The sequence below is a fragment of the Haliotis rufescens genome, unplaced genomic scaffold (genome assembly GCF_023055435.1).
Source record: "Haliotis rufescens isolate VD_foot unplaced genomic scaffold, xgHalRufe1.0.p SCAF_5, whole genome shotgun sequence".
In the NCBI taxonomy this organism is placed as follows: domain Eukaryota; kingdom Metazoa; phylum Mollusca; class Gastropoda; order Lepetellida; family Haliotidae; genus Haliotis; species Haliotis rufescens.
In genome coordinates this window covers 29,150,408-29,171,321 of record NW_025964223.1, presented here as the reverse complement: position 1 = coordinate 29,171,321, position 20,914 = coordinate 29,150,408, and the positions used below count along the sequence as shown (strand labels likewise).

The following is a 20,914-nucleotide window of genomic DNA, read 5'->3' as shown; positions in this document are numbered from 1 at the left end:
AGCTACTAGGAGAAAACTATATGGCGACAAAGGGTCTCCTTGTCGACAGCCTCTTTCATTTGTAAAAAATTCTGAAATATGCCCATTTTGTATTATACTTGATGTGGTATCGTAAGTTAGTATATTTATCCACCTTATCATTTCTGGTCCAAATCCATATTTTTGTAAAACTTTGTTTATAAATTGTTTTGATACTGTATCAAATGCCTTTTCAAAATCGATCAGCAGAAGTAATCCTGGTTTATTTTGTCTTTTTGATTCAAAGATAATATCATATAACAACCTTGTGTTTTCTGAAATAGATCTTCCTGGAATAAATCCTGTTTGATTATTATGAATGAGCAATTCCAATGTTGATTTTATACGGTTTGCAATACAAGTACTTATTATTTTATAGAGTACATTCAATAAAGTTATTGGTCTCCAGTTTTTTATCAATGTTCTGTCTTTGTTTGATTTTGGTATACAAGTTATAACTCCTCTTTTCATTGTCATACTCATTTTGTTATTAGCAGAAGTACTTTTTACAAATCTGTATATCCAGAATTTAAGTTCTTTCCAGAAAAACTTAAAAAATTCAATAGGAAAGCCATCAATACCGGGACTTTTATTGTTTTTCATGTTTTTAACTGCCAATGAAATTTCTTTAAGCTCAATTTCTCTTTCCAATAAGTTTTTCATTAGGTTGTCTAATGTTGGAGTCTCTAAATTTGTTAAATTTTCGTAGCTTCTGTCCTTGCTATCAGAAGTATATAATTTTTTATAAAAGTTTCTTAATTCATCCAATATACAATTGCCGTCTGTTATTACCGTATCATCTTCAGTCATACCTTTATTAATTAATTTACTGACATAATTTCTATTTTCTAAGTGGCAGAAATAACTTGTTGGTTTTTCTCCTTCCTCATACCATTGAATTCTATTTCTAATTTGTATTCCTCTTATTTCCTCTTCTTTTATGTGTTCCATTTCTAATTTGCATTTTGATAATTCGGATAGGTGTCTTTCGTCTATTTGTTGAAAATTTCGCCTTATGTCATCTTCTAAATCGCTTATCTTACTTTCTAATTCTTTTATTTGATTGATTTTGGTTCTTTTAATGAATGAAGAAAATGAAATTGTTTTCCCTCTAACCTTCATTAGGAGGGTTTCAAGAAATAAACTATCATCTATTTTAAGTTTGATGTCTAACTCACTTTGTTCACTTTGTTCACTATCACTATTCTCAGAATATTCTTTTTTAGTTTCTTCTATAATTGTTTTAACTAAATCTGTATAATCTTTATTTAATAGAAGTGAAGTATTTAATTTCCAATATCCGCGTCCTCTTTCTTGATTAATTGTATTGGAGAAAGATAACGTTATGACTGAGTAGTGGCTTTTATAACCGGGTAAAATATTTGTTTCCAATGTCATATTTCTTATATCTTCAGACACCAAAAAGAAGTCCAGCCTAGCTTGTTGTCTTGGGTTTTTCTTCCACCATGTAAACTTCTTTAAGTCTTTATTTAGTTCTCGCCATATATCTATCATATTTAACGATTCTATTTTTTCCAATACTATCCGTCTTGCTTTAGGGTTATTTATATTTTTATAATTTTCTAAATCAACTGCAGGATTAAGAATAAGGTTCCAATCACCAACAATAACTAATGAATCATTTTCGAAGTTATCAATATTATCAAATAGATTTTTATAGAAATCAGGATCATCACTATTAGGTCCATAGAGATTAGTTAATGTTAGTCTTGTACCTTCTAGAGTTATATCAGCTATTATATAATTGCCATTTTCATCTATTTTAGTGCTATGAATTGTTATGTCTACATTATTATTAAACATTATCGCAACTCCTCTAGCATTGGATTTATATGGTGCAATTATGCTTTGTTGACCCCATTCATTCCTCATAAGAGTAACCTCACTTTTTGAAATGTGAATGTCTTGAAGGCCTAGGCAAACAAGAGATACCTTTCTTTTTCTCCAAATATTCAGTGCTTCCTTTCTCTTATTTTTATCTGCTAAACCTCTGCAATTAGCCGAAATCACTTTTATTTTTTTAATATTAGCCATAATCTACTTTTACAATTTGTACAGTAATATAATGAACTACAACGGGTACTTGATTTCCATAAACTACAGGGAACATTTCTTTTTTTGCAGAATAAAAAAAGAGAGAGATGAACAAAGAAATATAAAAGCATAAATACTGGTGTTCCATAGTGGACCAAGAGGTCCCCTCCCGTTCTCAGTGACAATTCAAATTATTGCCCAAAAGTGCAAATCTAAAGTATAACCAATACTGGTAGCATTTAGAGTGATCTGAAACAGACCCATATCATATATTTAAATGTTATGTAACATTTCATTATATCTGTGTTGTCGATCTACAAGATAAATTATGTTTTACAAATTATCAGGCTCTATATTAGCATAGAGGACATGAATTCAATACAAGAACAAAGAGATACACAAATTCCTCTCTGGTCTAATATTATTAACTTATCATCAGAACAATGCTGAATATAGGGTTAAGCCAAATAATATGAAACTAAAATTAAATATTTTGTGGTTAAAGGATTTCCTTACAAAGCCAACTAAATTCAAATAAGATCTACTTCCAACTGGTCGAGCTTACCCACGTGCATGTGTGACGCAGATCAATATACCGACATTGCACATGTCACGACTTCAACGTGCTATGAGTTTGTATTGATATTTTCTAGTATTTCTATATTGAGTAATGTATCATTAACTCGACTATAGCATGTAAAGTTCACATTATTGTTTAGTTAATAACCATACACGTAGGTAAGTCAACACACAGAAAGGATAACACTTACGGCTGTGCAGTTTCGGATAATAACATCCGGTATATGAGCTCCGTGCTCAGTCAGTCTATAAATAGTATCGCACGTGTTATTGTTTATCAACATACTCAGTTCATGTTGTTGCATCGAGGCTCGCCCTGAAGATATTGACAGTCAGATGTACATCGAATATTGACGATGATTTCAAAGCGTACTAACAGTACTTTTGTTTCATAATAAACATATTACCCATATCATGTAAGTTTTAACATATGACAGATCAGCGTGTCTTCTGCACTATTTGGGCACAAACTAATCGTCCGGTTTGTCTTTGTCTCGGTACTGAATAATCGCTTCAGCTGATGTTGTCCTCTAATCCGATAGTTGTCCAGGCACCTGCGGAAGAACGTCGGTACTGCAGAGTCAAATCCATTCCCCTATCTAAGATTCGTGTCTGCACTTTGTTAGATTTCCTGAGTTCGAATGCTCGGTTTGCCATCTTTCCCCTTAGCTTTTTAATGATGACTGGCAGGTCTGTGCGGATACTGGCCTTTATTGACCTCAACACTTGACCACTTTTCAACGCTGCTGTGTATACCCTTTGCCTATCAGATGCAACAACTAATTTGACGACGATAGGCTTCGGCATATCGGGTCTAAACTTATTCGGATCGGTACTTGTTCGAGGTAACCGATGCACGTTAGCGAACAGGATTTTGTCGGCCTCGCTGACCCCAATACGTGTGAAGAGCTCTTTAGTTGCCTCCTCCGCATCTTTTTCGTCTGCTATACCGTAAAGAAGCAAGTTGTTTTTTCGCGAATACATCTCTTGTACCAGTAGTTTGTGTTCAAATTCCTTCTTCATTTGTGAGAGTTCGCTTTTCAACTTTTCAATTTCAGTTTTATTTTCTTTAATTTGTTCGGCGTTAAAGTCAACCGCCTCTAGAATTTCACCGGTTTTGTTGTCAAGCTCCTTAATGTCATGTTTAATAATGTTCATTTCACCCATTATTTCTTCTGTTTGAGCTTTAAGTGCATCTTTTTTGAAATTCTTCATGTCAACACTACTCACAGTCACGTCGTGTGTCATGGTGGTCGGGCTTGCTGGGGTCGATGTTTTCTCCGTATTTTCCGCACTGGCTCTTGCTCTGGTCACGATAAAGTCATCTAAACCTTTCGATTGAGCTCCTGTATCCTGTTTAGTTTTATTTCCTTTCTTATTACCGGACATTTTCTTAGGATTTCACTGGATTACGGGAGAGCTATTTTTTACCGACCTCTCATGAGCGCAGCGCCACCGGAAGTTATATCCCAAAACTTGAGTTGATAACATTAATGTTTGGTTTCACAGTTCAAGCATCGTCTTACAATACGATAATTTGATTATTCGATTACACTGAATTATACTGGAGAAACGTTTTTGCTTAACTTGTGTCTTGTGTCTCATCGATCCTTCTCCTAGCGTCCGTATATGCACGTTAAGTGTGGAATTAATCCAAATTACACCTGTACTCAGCTCGCTTAATTGCCCCCTGTGTAATTGCGATCAAGTAGGTGTTGCGTAATCAATCAACCCTTTGCCCTTAATTAGCTGTCCTGAGCTTTTAGTGGTAGTTAATAGCATACCGTTTCATTGATAACTTATGCATTTGGTGAGGCTAATTAACAGAACCCATTTATTTTCTTTTGAACTTCCGTTAACATGTTTGTCCTAAAATGCTTCCAGAATACTTTTGTAAGCTATGATAGTGTCGTGTCCCTCACAAATACGAAAAAAAGTTACAACATATCGCCATATTGGTATGAAAAATACTATTCCATAAAACATACTATCACTGGCCACTGACAATCATTAGCAGTATTAGAATAAGAAAAAAAAAAAAAAACACAGTATGACGTGATGATGTGTAAGCATACAGAAAACTAAGAGAGCCCAACTTACTTCAGTTTCTGTACTAGACTTGGGCTTACCTCCTTTTGCATCCTGCGTATCATTCTACCTGTCGGATCGACTTGACCCGGGTGGTTATATAGGTAGATATAACACTAGTCTATAGATGTAAACACATTTGAAGATAGATCTGTGTGTTTAAAGTAGTGAGTGAGTGAGTTAGGTTTAACGCCGCTTTTAACAGTATTCCAGTTATATCACGGCCTGTCAGCTTAATGTGGGAGGAAAGCCCGAAGTGATGCAGGTCTCAGACGTTTACCACTTCGGTGAAACCCACGATCACGGGTATGGTGCTGACAAACCTAGAAACATAATTGGGGCGAACCGGGATTCGAACCCACAATCATAGGTTTCTGGCGTGCCCAAGGGACGCAACTCCGCACAGCGAGTCGCGGCGCCTTAGACGACTGGGCGACCCGTGCCCCTTTTTAAGGTAGATTTTGACCGCCCGGACAAGTCGGACCCAACACATGCCAAACACTTCTGATAGAGACTATGTTGAGAATGAAGAGGGAGCCCTTTGTTTTCTTTAAATACTGCGATCTGAGACACTATAAAGTGGTATTTAGGTAGATATAATACTTCTCTATAGATGTGAATCTATTTGATGATACATCTGTGCGGTTTAAGTTGATTTTGACAGCCCGGGCCAAGTCGGACCGAACACTTCTGACATAGATTTTCTTAAGAAAATACAGTAAAAATGCTTCACTTTGAGCCCCTTGTTTTCTTTAAATACGATGTACCGTGACATTATAAAGTGGTATATAGGTAGATTTAATACTAATCTATAGAAGTAAACACATTTGAAGATACTTCTATGCGTTTAAAGTAGATTTTGACCGCCCGGGCCAAGTCGGACCCAACACAAGCCAAACACTTCTGATAGAGACTATGTTGAGAATGTAGAGGGAAAAGGGCTTCACTTTGAGCACCTAATTTTCTTTAAATACCGCGAACTGAGACACTATAAAGTTGTATATAGGTAGATATAATACTTGTCTATAGATGTGAATCGATTTGATGATACATCTGTGAGGTTTAAGTTGATTTTGACAGCCCGGGCCAAGTCGGACCGAACACTTCTGACATAGATTTTCTTAAGAAAATACAGTAAAAATGCTTCACTTTGAGCCCCTTGTTTTCTTTAAATACTATGTACCGTGACATTATAAAGTGGTATATAGGTAGATTTAATACTAATCTATAGATGTAAACACATTTGAAGATACATATGTGTGTTTAAAGTAGATTTTGACCGTCCGGGCCAAGTCGGACCCAACACAAGCCAAACACTTCTGATAGAGGCTATAGTGAGAATGTAGAGGGAAAAGGGCTTCACTTTGAACCCCTTGTTTTCTTTAAGTACAGCCATCTGAGACACTATAAAGTGGTATTTAGGTAGATATAATAGTAATCTATAGATGTGAATCCATTTGATGATACATCTGTGCGGTTTAAGTTGATCTTGACAGCCCGGGCCAAGTCGGACCGAACACTTCTGACATAGATTTTCTTAAGAAAATACAGTAAAAATGCTTCACTTTGAGCCCCTTGTTTTCTTTAAATACGATGTACCGTGACATTATAAAGTGGTATATAGGTAGATGTAGTACTAATCTTGTATGTAAACACATTTGAAGATACATCTGTGCGTTTAAAGTAGATTTTGACCGCCGGGGCCAAGTTGGCCCCAACACAAGCCCAACACGTTAATTAATGAAAGAAGAGTAGTCATAACACTGTCGTTTCCTGCCCAGGACATCACACCCCTACACGCTAAGGTCGGTGAGAAGCATTCTAATCAAAGAATACACACAGTCAAGACACTGACTTTTCTACGAATCTCACGGAATGTAGTCATAATCATCAGTTTATTACATTTTTGAAGGTGCATTTTTATACAAACTCAATTAAATGAGCAAAACTATACGTTTCTGGACATTTGAGATCTGCCTAGATATGCGCGTTTCGTTTTATTATTCTGCAATCCATTTTTAGTATTACCCGTTGGCCCGGCCCGGCCCGACTTTTAGGCAAACTCCGCCCGTATTCGAGGAAATACGGTAGGCTATGACGTCACACGTCAGGAAGGGAATGCTACGGATGATCGCGGAGCCGAAGCTCGCACTGTTGTGGCAGCCATTCCAGCAGAATATGAGGGTGAGGAGTTAGAATGTCATCAGCTACACATATAACATGTGTTCGCAACAGTGTCATTTTGATTGAAACGTACACGATAAATATACTAACAACACTCGAAGCTATCAAGTGAGACATCCGTTACTTGATTTCTTATTACCACTGACCGACATTGCTCTGTTGACAAGACGGGCGGACACAAATGAGGATAGTTGTGTATTGACTGGCGTGGTTCGAGAGCTATGGACTACAGACAATGCATCTCGATGACTGACATTCATAACTCAAACAGTGTTTGAAAGAAATTTGAGTAACTTTGCTCCCTATTTAAAGAGGGGATAACTCCGTTCGATGCGTGACGTCACTGATAGACCCGAAGCTATAGATCTACCATTAACGTGATCGACGAGTAAATAACTGGACAGGGGATATGCAGTAGGTGAGCAAAATGGCAAAATATGTGTGTATATAACCAGAAACCATATGACACTAAATGAACACTCAATTAGAATATGCGATAGATATTTGGTAGGTTCAAGAGAGTGAGTGTTTGTATGACATTGTATTGACTGTTTGAACGACATGCCAATACTTGTTTGGATGTCATGACAACACAATGAGTGTATGTAACTATGCATGACATGATGGTGAGTTTAGAACATGACAAAGTGTCTGTATGACATCACAATTAGTGTGTGAAATGACAATGAGTGTATGACATGACAATGACAGTATAACATGACACTGACTGTTGGTATAACATAAAAATTACAATGGCTGTCACTATGACATGACAATGAGTATTTGTATGACATGACAATAACTATTTCTTTGACATGACAAAGAGTGTTTGTATGACATGAGAGGCAGTGGGGGTAGCCTAGTGGTTTAAAGCGTTAACATGTCACGCCGAAGACCCGGGTTCAATTCCTGACATGGGTACAATGTGTGAAGCCCATTCCTGGTGTCCCCTGTCGTGACATTGCTTGAATATTGCTAAAAGCCTTGTAAAACAATACTCACTCACTCACTCATTCATTGTATGTAATGAAAATGGTTGTTTCTTTGTTTGTTTGTTTAAATCATACTCAGCAATATTCCTGCCAGATGACAGCGGTCTGTAATAATAATCCAGTCTGCACCTGACAATCCAGTGATTCACCTGACAATCCAGTGATTGACATCTTGAACATCAATCCACACAATTGGGGTACGGACCTCCTTAGTGGCCTCTTCCCACAAGCATGATCTTGACTGATTGACTTTGTGACATAACAATGACCGTTTGTATGACATGACAGTGAGTGTTTGACTGAAATGACAATGAGTGTGTGTATGACATGACAATGAGTGTTTGTTTGACATGACAATGAGTGTTTGACTGACATGACAATGAGTGACATGACAATGAGTGTTTGTATGACATGACAATGAGTGTTTGACTGGCATGACAATGAGTGTTTGACTGAAATGACAATGAGTGTTTGTATCACATGACAATGACCGTTTGTATGACATGACAATGAGTGTTTGACTGAAATGACAATGAGTGTTTGACTGACATGCCACTGAGTGTTTGACTGGCATGACAATGAGTGTGTGTATGACATGCCAATGACTGACTGTATGGCATGACAATGACTGTTTGACTGACATGCCAATGAGTGTTTGACTGACATGACAATGAGTGTTTGACATAACAATGACTGTTTGTATGACATGACAATGAGTGTTTGACTAACATGACAATGAGTGTTTGACTAGCATGACAATGAGTGTTTGACTGAAATGACAATGAGTGTTTGTATGACATGACAATGAGTGTTTGACTGACATGACAATGGCTGTTTGACTGACATAACAATGACTGTTTGTATGACATGACAATGAGTGTTTGACTGACATGACAATGAGTGTTTGTATGACATGACAATGAAATAATGTTAAAAGTTAATCCAAGCAATGTCTTTGGTATCTGACCGAGCGAAAGGCACGAGTTTCGGAAAGGGGTATCTTTCGAAACGAGTGCCGCTCTTTGAATCTGGGACCTACAGTCGGTCACCCACACCGCCGGTTTTCCCAGCATCGTTCGGTTTCTTGGATATAGCAGTTGACTTTACTTCCTGTCCTAGCCGTTTCAGAGAAGAAAAATTCAAAGAGGTCATGCATGTTAATACAGTACCGTCAAGAAATGAACATCAACAAACCTGACTGCTGTGATTGATGGTGACGGCTTAACGAAGCTATGATATGTATCCGGAATGGCCTTTTTTCAAAATTAATTCCATTTCTGAAAGTTTAGTTGTTGTTTTTGGGTAATATTGGCATACAATGCAGACATCAATTTCAGACATCAATGCTAATCTGTGTGTTACTTTGACCTTCTCTCACCTCGACAAAACAGCTATTTCTATTCACGTATGGTCAAAGTCCACGTTGTGTTGCCTTGACGGGCATGTGAGCGAGGTGTGTTGCACGTTGACTGTAGGGCAGCAATCAGAGTGTTCTTTACCTCGCACGGTAAATAGTCTTCATGTTTAATATATTCTGTACGAATATGTGATAGTTATATCTACAGAGTAGTATATGTTAGGATAATCGGTTCTTTGTTTTATGTATATACTCCACGTTAAATGTCGATATGTTTACAGAAACCACAATGTCGACATTTGTATGACGTTTGACCCAGTTTAACGTCTACTCGTAAACAATGTTTTAGGACTCAAATTATGTGAACATCATGATGGGATATAGTATCATATAGATGTGTACTGTTTGACCTGATGTAGTTTAGGCACTTAGTTCTATCAAATGGGCATTTTCACCTTTTCAGGATAACAAAGCGTATTGCTAAGGTGACAACATGCGGATATTCCGTGTATTTATAGATTAATGGTCTGGGAGCCCTTGGAATATCAAGCAGTTGGTTATGACTTTACATTTATACTGAACCAAATTAAAAACTTCACAATCCTAAAATTTTAACATTTTGACCAGTTATCATTGTGGGCCCTTATTGTGTATTTAAACAGTAATGGCCACGTATTGTCTTCAGATAACACCCGTTTTTGTGCAGGTGAATCGATCAAAATCATGTGCACAGCACTATAGAGTCAAAAGTGGTTTTTCACGTGCAACTGGTCACGTGGCCATAATACCGCACGTGTTTTCAGCCATACTTGTTAGCAGTCATTTACAAAAAAAGGAAAACACAAGAAAACAAAAGTCTTTACGGCCATTTGTCATGCCACGCCTTTCAAATGTGCAACGTGAACGTGCCATCGGCATGTTGCAGACGGGAACGTCCGTAGCTGAAGTCGCAAGGTCGATGGGTTGTAGTCGACGGACTGTTTATGATTTACAGACGCGTCTACAGCAAACGGGTACCACCGCTGATCGCCCTCGGCCAGGTCGACCACGTGTGACGTCACATCCAGAGGATCGTCAGATTGTCTTACGTCACCTCCGTAACCGATTTTTGACGGCTACTTCAACCAGAAATGAACTGTTTAGGGGTAGACTGAGTGCGCAAACTGTTCGAAACCGTCTGAGAACTGCTCACCTTCATGCACGGAGGCCATACTGCGGGCCGATTCTGACTCAATTGCTTTCTGTGGCAATGCACGTTCCAGGCTACTTGTCATCCGTGGCAACCTCAACGCTGCTGCTTACCGCGACCAGGTACTGGCACCAGAACTTCTGTCTTTTATGGCAGCACATGGACCCTGTTTGATCTTCCAACACGACAATGCCAGACCCCACACAGCAATTTTGACAAGGAATTTCCTTCAGAATGCGGGAGTCAACGCCATGGATTGGCCGTCAAGGTCTCCCGACCTCGATCCCATCGAACACGTCAGGGATGCTCTTGGCAGAAGCCTGCGCACTCTCCAGAACCAACCACAGAATTTGCAAGTTCTTGGCACCATTTTGCAGCAACAATGGCGTCTTCTTCCCAATCACGTGTTCACAAGCATCACCAGGTCCATGCGGAGGCGTTGTGTGGCAGTTGTCAACGCACATGGTGGCCATACACGCTACTGAACATATGTGCCATCAGATTCTTGTGCTTGGGACTTATGATTTAAACTGATGTTATTACCGAATACCGTAGGTGCTTGGAACAAATTATAGTTACCACCGTTAATTAAAATCCTTTTTTGGACATTAATGACTAAAAATTACCTTCTCTGATACATTTGTCCGTTGTATATCATATATGGGATTACTTTTAAAAATGTGAAGTTTTTAATTTGACTGCGTTTTTAATTTGATGCGTTTTGGAAATCCTAACTTATGAAGCGGCAACGTAAAACTTTGCACGTTTTTTCCTGTGACAATAATGTAATGTCACGTCTGCTTTAGGCATCACGAACAGCATTCAAGTTTAACAAGTGTGTAAAATACTTCACAATACAGCTCCAACACCCTTTCCTGACTTTTCTCAAGGAAGGTTTTGACACTAGAGGTCTTCTATCCTGGACGTCTTACTCACGACCATGGAAAGGTGTTTTGGGCACACGCCATCGGGTCACTAAGAGCTGAAAGTCAAGTGGATGTTATTTACTTCCGCAGTCAGTATACTTTAAAAGGTAGGGGATCATAAAGTATAAATGAATGTTAATACCAAGTATTAGAGCAAAGGTAAATGTTGAGGATAAACAATATATGTAAGAACGTCTATGTCTATAGAACATAACACTAAAATACATCCTATAGTTTGCACGTGACACATGCAGTAGCCATTATTTCTGTCAATCTTATGATTCTGATTCTGTTTATCATACAAATTTGATATACTTGATTTCATTCATTGTTTCTGTATGAACTAGTGCAACGCGTCAACGGGCTATTGGCATGCTGGAATCTGCACTGGGTGCAGGGGCCAATACGTTCATAGTTTCACAGTCTGTGATTAGCAGATGGATGGAACAAGTACCAACATACCCAAAATGTTGTCGATCGACTTCCTTCAGGGCGTCCCAGGTCAACGACAAGCAAGAGTACAGGATCGAACACAGGCTCTATGAAAGTTTAGAAATCGTCTAACTGCAACTCGTCCCCATACTCGACGGCCATGTGTTGTGCCGTCTCTGACAAATCGTCATATCGCCAACAGACCTAAATGGAGTACACACCGTGGAAACCGTGGAAACCGTGGTAATCGTCGCTGATCACGTGTCTTGTTTTCCGATAAGTCACGATTCACTTTGCACGTCCTTGATGGTAGTGATGTCTGTCGACATCGAAATGAACGTCAAGCCAGTGTCAACCTGAGACCCAATGTCAGATTTTGCGCTGGATTGGTTATGGTGTGGGGTGGGATCATTATGACTGCCATACCACTCCATATGTTGCAAGGAAGGGTCACTGGACAGTACTATCAGGACACTATTACGACACCCTTTGTTCTCCCATTTGCAAGGCGTGTGGGTCGACGTTGTCTTTCAGGGTGACAACGCCTGTGCTCACCTTGCACGAATCGCCATGCATGGAATGCCATGGCTAGCAATGAGCCCAGACATTTCCCCTTCTGAACACGTCTGGGACATGACGGAGACGTGTGCGTCAATGTCATTGAGCCGCTGACCGCATTGGCAGAACTTGGCAAGGCGCTGCAAGAGGAGTGGGATATATTCCCTCAAATCGCCATTGGGCAACTCATACACAGTATGCCTCTTCTTGTGAATGAATGTTTGAGGAATCATGGCGGTATTACGCACTTCTGATAAAAAAACGCGTCAAGTTTGAAATTTCCCATTTTACGCCGATCGTCCTTTAGGATCGTAGGCGATCTACTGTCACACTTCACTACCGGTTGTTATATGTACCCAATTCGTTCATTATTATCATACAACTATTACTAAAAACTCTTTACAATTTTGAAAATGGTAATATATTTCCGTCTATCCCCTACAACCACTAGTTGATCATATACGCAACGTGAAAAAGTGCAGTGACATTCCATGGATAAACTTGTTGGCAAGCCATAAGCCATGAAGCGTCCCATGTGTCGCATGACTGGGACCCCCATGTTTCATACTTGGACCGCCAAGCTCTATTACGGAGTGTCAATTAACTGCACAGGAAAATAGATAAACTCAGGTAAATCCCTGCTAATGTAAACAAATTGTTAGTTTCTGGAGGGGATACGGGTGGCCGAGTCACCTAAAGTGTCATAGTTGCAATGCAGAGTTGTGTCTCTTAGTCTTGCACGTATCCGATGATCTATAGATTCGATCATTCTTTATTTGATATCACCATACCTGTGCTCGTAGGTTTCACCAAAGGGTAGATGGGAGATCTTCATTTGGAGGTTCCCCCACATCAAGCTTGAAAAGCCCTGATGTGACTGAGATACTGCTCAAAGCGGCCTTAAACCAAACTCATACACTCAGTCAATAGCATCTGAACTGTTTACCACATATGATCTGATAGTTAATGATGTGAATCCCCATTATTGGGTTAAGTTTATCAATTGTGTGAAACGACTGTGTCAATTTGTAAACAAAAATCCGCGTTGAATATTTTTTTTGAAAGAAAGATAACTGTTGTGTAATGAAACAATGTTGTACAACCTTACACTTTAAACATGTTGAACAGAGTGACAAGTTTAATATATTTATGTGAGCAAGGTATCAATAAGTATGCATAAAATATTTGAATATCGGTGACACCAACGTATGTTTGGTGGCAGCATTTGTTTCATTGAAAGCTGCTGGAAGTGCCGTGGTATAGTCTTCTATCCACCCAGCCTAAAATACGTTAACTTCTAAAGAAAGCGGAAATATAATTTCATATGGTTTAATGCAGTTTATTATGCTGCAGAGAAATGTTAATATTGTGCCGCAATTCTTGTTCTACAGGTATTTCAATAGACGTCAATAAAATGTGGTCCTTCAACCCAGTTGCCTTTGTGCTGTTTGTGGTTGAGCTGTATCACATTCTGGGACACGCGGCCATCTTGTTCCGAGTTAGGTTACTGCCTCGGAAAGATCTTGTCCGCATACGCTACTACTTCCTGTTTGACGCTGCCTCAGTCTTCATCACCTGCTTCCTGTATACGGGCAGACTCAAATGGTTGGCAAGTCTGCAGATTCTACAACACCTCTACTACTTCGTCACCTGGAACAAATCAGCACTTGCTAATAAGGTTTGTTTTGTTTATTTATTTGCTGTTTAACACCACACTCAGCAACATTCCAGCAATATGACCGTTGACTGAGTTAACAAAACAATATAGGAGTAATATGGTAACACAGCAACATAGGACTAATATGGTAACAAGGCAGTAGCCGTTTTCAGATAGTCGCGTCATTTTGCGTCTTAAGATTTCAAGGGAGGTTAAATAATGCTTTATTCAATGCAGGGCTATGCAGATCCCCGTTGCTTCATTTAGTGCCGTCGTGTGGGCTTTCAGGGTGAGGGATACAATTTGAAAGTTAATTCAAATTTAGAAGAATTAAGGAAGCTGAAAATTTGGTATGAAACATGCAAACGCATTGGGACGCAAATTTGTTCATGCCAGTAAATATGAACCATTGAAAAATGTTGTTTTTTAAACACAGTCTCGGAGATGGATGTGTGAATGCTGTCAAACTCCAGAGTCAGCAATATGCCAGCTTTATCACGTCTCCCTGTAAATTGACGATCCGCAATGCTTCATCACCAACCAGCCAAACATAGAGCCTGGGCCACCCAATCTATTTTAGTAATAGAGTTTTGCAATAATATGTTACCAGGAAACAATGACTCAAATCCCCAGTGGGTATGGTAATTGGGATAGGCTTTATTGCATGCAAAATATCAACTCACAAGTTGGCATCATTAAAGTATCACATCTACATTCGTTGTCCGGGCGACCTTATGAAAAGACTCAGCCATTTGAGTTTCAGGAACTAGGATTAGTGACAGTGACCGTAAGAATAAATCGTACATAATATATTTAATATATTTTCTTCAGAATATTAGATTTATCTTCTTTTCTTTTACAGATAATGGACTGGAGTTCTCTGGATTATTTCAAAAGTCACAAGAAAGATCGCTTGGAGCTCGATTCAATCCTTGGAACAGCGTTTGACATCAGTGTTCATGTCCTCAATGTGTACATGCTGATGAGCTATCTCACAACTGTCGGCATCCTGCTGGGTCTGGCGGTAGCACACGGCAGTGCCTACTTCATCCTCTACAACCCCCGCCTCGCCTGGAGCAGCCCCTACAAGATGCCTGCCTGGATAGAGAGGCGCATCAGGCCACTTAAACCTTGATGGACCCTGCGAGCGTGTCGTGCATGATTTGTTCACATGAGGTCACACGATTTTATTGAACTCCAGTTGACACAGTGACCTCGATCTCGCTTCATTATTATGCAGGTCATGTTTTCAACGTAGCTATTCGTGATAGTAACAACGCTTGCCTTGGTTCCGGTGAACTTAATATGTTCTAGGTGCATTAGAGAAGCCTTGGAAATCAAAATGGTGGGTCAAGTTGTCTTTTGAAGTAGTCCTTGATATGGGCACGTTCTTTAAAAGAATAGTTGCTTGAATTATTTAGTGTTTTTCTGATATTTAAGGTGTGCTTGTATTCACCACATTTTAACTGTTCATATGTTTTTACATATTTTAACGTTAAAATTCTAATGATTGCCCGCGAAAATAGAAGAGTAGTTTTAACACTTTTTTTTAGTGTTTGTCACATTCGATACGTGCTACCAGCGGGGCATGACATATATTGTAAAAAAAACCCATCTAAAATGGGGAAATTCAAAGCCAGGAAATCACTACGTGTGTTTTTTTCCCTCTCTAAACACCGATATTCTGATATGCAAAAAGTGAGTAATGTATTGAATATTATTCAAAATTTAATAAAATTTGACAAATCTTTTTCCATGAAAAGTTAATTTGATGTAAACAATTATCTTAAGGCGTCAACGTGCACGGTCTCTTCTTTTCTTTTCACATTTTTCATGTACAAATTAAAAGACAATGACTATTTCAGCCTGCTCCATGGGCACTGGGCAGTGTAAGATAGCGATAAGCTGCGGTATCCGTATCTCCGTGCTGCTGCCAAACATGATGTTGCCATTGTCTTGTCTCTACACAGAGCTATGGGCTGTTCCACAGTATTTTCCTAAGAGATCCCCGACCCAAATATGCATCGCACTTTATATGCTTCGGCAAAGTGCATGCGTCGTGATCCAACGACAAATGCAACATGATTCACACCCTTAGACACTTGCCTTGAAATACGAGTACTTATATTTTAGCGCAATACCCGTGTTCATGGGTTTCACCAAAGTGGCAAACGTCTGAGACCTGCATCACTTTCGGCTTTCCTCCACATTAAGCTGACACGCCTTGATATAACTGGAATACTGTAAATATCGGCGTTACAACCCAATTCACTCACTCACTTGTCTGTTTACTTATCGAGTTGGAAACTGGCCCGGTAAAGGCTCTTTTCAAACAATTGCGTACTCTCTCGATGATTCCAACCCGATAAGTACATAGAACATTGCATGTTCGGAACTATAAGGACACATGTTTGACAGCAGGTGTTTCAGGAAGTGGATCGATCATGTTGCAGTTTTCGTGGCATTACGATTCATGTACATTATAGCAGGGTTGTGAGTGCAGTATGTTCAGAATCGGGGATCTGTTAGGACAACACAGTGGGACAGTTCGTAGTTCTATGTAGCCACAAGTCAACATCCACATCACGAAAAGGGAGCAGCACCGAGGTACCGTTACCGCAGCTAGAATGTGGTCAGTAAATATACACCCAAAAAGACCGCCTCCCCTGGTCTAGTGGTAGTGCGTCCGCCCGGAGAGCGGAAGGTCCGGGGTTCGATCCCCGGCCGCGTCTTACCAAAAGACGTTAAAAGATGGTACTTGTTGTTACCCTGTCTGACGCTCGGAAATAAGGGGCTAAAACAAGGACTGGTCGGCTCGGAGTCAGTATACTGTGTCTGAGTGGGGTATTCATGTTAACCTGCGGCATGGTATCTCAGTGAGCTAGCACTATAAATCGGCATCAGTCCGGACTAGTACAAACAGCCACACACACACACACACACACACACACGTACGTACATGCACGTCGCTAAAAGTGCAATAATCTTGGACGTGACGTTGAACCCCATTTCACCTCACCTCACCTACACCCAAAAATTTAACATGTGTCCTGTTTTGTCCTATAAAATTCGATACGTGCTACCAGCGGGGCATGACATATATTGTAAAAAAAACCCATCTAAAATGGGGAAATTCAAAGCCAGGAAATCACTACGTGTGTTTTTTTCCCTCTCTAAACACCGATATTCTGATATGCAAAAAGTGAGTAATGTATTGAATATTATTCAAAATTTAATAAAATTTGACAAATCTTTTTCCATGAAAAGTTAATTTGATGTATAAACAATTATCTTAAGGCGTCAGTGCACGGTCTCTTCTTTTCTTTTCACATTTTTCATGTACAAATTAAAAGACAATGACTATTTCAGCCTGCTCCATGGGCACTGGGCAGTGTAAGATAGCGATAAGCTGCGGTATCCGTATCTCCGTGCTGCTGCCAAACATGATGTTGCCATTGTCTTGTCTCTACACAGAGCTATGGGCTGTTCCACAGTATTTTCCTAAGAGACCCCCGACCCAAATAGGCGTCGCACTTTATATGCTTCAGCAAAGTGCATGCATCGTGATCCAACGACAAATGCAACATGATTCACACCCTTAGACACTTGCCTTGAAATACGAGTACTTATATTTTAGCGCAATACCCGTGTTCATGGGTTTCACCAAAGTGGCAAACGTCTGAGACCTGCATCACTTTCGGCTTTCCTCCACATTAAGCTGACACGCCTTGATATAACTGGAATACTGTAAATATCGGCGTTACAACCCAATTCACTCACTCGCTCACTTGTCTGTTTACTTATCGAGTTGGAAACTGGCCCGGTAAAGGCTCTTTTCAAACAATTGCGTACTCTCTCGATGATTCCAACCCGATAAGTACATAGAACGTTGCATGTTCGGAACTATATGGACACATGTTTGACAGCAGGTGTTTCAGGAAGTGGATCGATCATGTTGCAGTTTTCGTGGCATTACGATTCATGTACATTATAGCAGGGTTGTGAGTGCAGTATGTTCAGAATCGGGGATCTGTTAGGACAACTCAGTGGGACAGTTCGTAGTTCTATGTAGCCACAAGTCAACATCCACATCACGAAAAGGGAGCAGCACTGAGATACCGTTACCGCAGCTAGAATGTGGTCAGTAAATATACACCCAAAAAGACCGCCTCCCCTGGTCGAGTGGTAGAGCGTCCGCCCGGAGAGCGGAAGGTCCGGGGTTCGATCCCCGGCCGCGTCTTACCAAAAGACGTTAAAAGATGGTACTTGTTGTTACCCTGTCTGGGGCTAAAACAAGGACTGGTCGGCTCGGAGTCAGTATACTGTGTCTGAGTGGGGTATTCATGTTAACCTGCGGCATGGTATCTCAGTGAGCTAGCACTATAAATCGGCATCAGTCCGGACTAGTACAAGCAGCCACACACACACACACACACACACACACACACACGTACGTACATGCACGTCGCTAAAAGTGCAATAATCTTGGACGTGACGTTGAACCCCATTTCACCTCACCTCACCTACACCCAAAAATTTAACATGCGTCCTGTTTTGTCCTATAAAATGTTTAGCTCGTGACCTGACGAAAGTTTTCACTCGTGAACAGAAAATATGAACTTTGTCAGGTCACACGATGACATGAAGATGCTATTTGACAAGAAACCCAATTGTTCTCTATTTATCAAATTTTCTACCGAGGGGCCAAACCTTTATCGTTATATTATATGTTCTATATTCTAATAGCTAATGTTTCAGGACACCCAGCAGTTTTGTTTGTTTATAAAGCCAAATCAATTTGTTTCGGTGTGTTGTGGAACAAATTATTTTTTCCAAAATACATACACTTCGTGATCGACTTGATCGTCGCATGAAGTGTAGCTTTCACGCCGGGAAAAGATACTGTTGATTTCGGCATTAAACATGCACTGTTTCATTCCAGAACCGTAGTATCCACAGGGGGTAAGCGCTGGCAATACCAACCCGGAAGTGGGTTGGCAGCAACTACATATTTTAGTGTCCACTAAAGAAATAGGACAAAAAGAGGTGAGGTGAAATTTTTTTAACGTCGCGTCCACGATTATTGCACTTATATAGCGACGTGCATGTACGTACGTGTGTGTGTGTGTGTGTGTGTGTGTGTGTGTGTGTGCGTGGGTGTGTGTGTGGCTCCTTGTACTAGTTCGGACTGATGTCGATTTATAGTGCTAGCTCACTGTGATACCATGCCGCAGTTTAACATGAATACCCCACTCAGACATAGTATACTGACTCCGAGCCGACCAGTCATTTTAACCCCTTTATTATCGAGCGCCAGACAGGGTAACAACAAGTACCATCGTTTTGGAATGACGCGGCCGTGGATCAAACCCCGGACCTACCGCTCTCCGGGCGGACGCTCTACCACTAGACCCAGGGGGCGGTCAGGACAAAGTTTTTGGCGGCTGGTTACACTATCATAAACTTGGTCAAAATGGACTTTTATTTATACACCCTTTATTTCAGAAATAAACGACGAGTGGAAGTTGTTTATCGTAAAACACAACACTGCAGGGAGAATATACCATGAGGGGCGCAATAAGTTTGGTATTCTCACAATTTTCACGTCGATTATCTGTACCTTTTCTCCCAATACCGATTGTCATATCTTCCAATTTACGACGTCATCAAGTTGCGAGCGCATGTTGTCGTGAAATTGTTCTTTGTGATTCATTGCGTAGCTATCTTATATATGCAAATGACCCTTTCCGCATGAATATTTGAATATTTCATCATAATACATCGAACAAGCGTGGAAGAAATGACGGAAAGTTTGAACCTGAACAGAGATGTCGCAAGGACTCGTCACTGCATGACCGTAACACGTGCAGTAAACACGTGTTGTGTGAGATGAGTACCGGGGTTATCAATGCACGGTTCAGTCTCACGGACTTTGTGCTTCCAGTGGGATGTCGACACACGGACGGATGAGCGGACGGAAAACGGCTGTGTCCTAATGTTTGCCTTCTAATGTACAGTAGTAGACCGTAGTACTACTTAGGATATACAATGACATCTTTGAAATATCGATTGCGTTTCTTCAGTGCTAAATATATACATTTATCTCGACTGTTAAGTAGGGGCGGATTTGAGCTGGAGAATAACATTTTTAGTCCTTGATGGTTTGGATGGACACAGTAATACTTTGGTAAATTACTATCTTAAATCTGCATAGAATGAATATTTGGGGCAAAATTGTATTCTGATTTTACTATTTGTACTTTACAAAATGGACAAAATCTTAGATTTCTGTTAATATTAATCTGTCGACCTATTTGTATCATGAAGTGTGACTAGAGCATCTAAATTTAGCTAAAGTCTTGAGATAAATCATATTGTGAATACATAAAAATACTCTTTGAAACTAAATTCAGTATTAACATGTGTATAGCACTTTGGAGAAGCTGTCACAGTGATGTTTTCGTTCCATACCTGTATTGAAAAACCCTTCACAGAAAATCTCCCAACCTCGGGGTTAATTCGGAGTAAGGCATATAAGACCCAATCTCATTAAAATCAGATCTTAGTTCTCGCTACCGCTGAACAAAGATCTGAGGACATTCCATTACGGGTCACGTCAGACCGACCTTGCGCGAACTTTGACCGACCAATGGAATGACCAATCAGAAGGCAGCTTTCTCGTGCTTTACGGCACTAATTTCAAATTGGCGACTACGCTTCGAAACATATTTTGACAAATTCTCGATTACAAATTTGAAACCCGAACAAGGAACATTCTGGAATGGCTAATAGATTGTCTAGATTGTATGGATTCAGTCGTTAAACCCGTAACTATCGTTCGGAATACCCCGTGTTAAAGTTTTCGAGGTTGTATGATTA

General features: G+C 39.9%; 1 protein-coding gene across 3 annotated transcripts; it reads left to right on the top strand.

Moving 5' to 3' along the window:
- The first annotated feature begins 6,802 nt into the window (after nucleotides 1–6,802).
- On the top strand, nucleotides 6,803–15,785 carry LOC124116887. 3 transcript variants are annotated; one of them, XM_048383768.1, is made up of 4 exons: nucleotides 6,815–6,924; nucleotides 11,357–11,495; nucleotides 13,770–14,056; nucleotides 14,898–15,785. In XM_048383768.1, exons 1-4 carry the CDS (start codon nucleotides 6,835–6,837, stop codon nucleotides 15,168–15,170), a joined length of 789 nt encoding a protein of 262 aa, XP_048239725.1. In that variant the 5' UTR covers nucleotides 6,815–6,834; the 3' UTR covers nucleotides 15,171–15,785. The 3 variants fall into 3 exon arrangements, with proteins under 3 accessions (XP_046334437.1, XP_048239725.1, XP_046334436.2); XM_046478480.2 differs by lacking the exon at nucleotides 6,815–6,924 and adding an exon at nucleotides 9,220–9,423; XM_046478481.2 differs by lacking the exon at nucleotides 11,357–11,495 and having other exon boundaries at nucleotides 6,803–6,924.
- The last annotated feature ends 5,129 nt before the right edge of the window (nucleotides 15,786–20,914 follow it).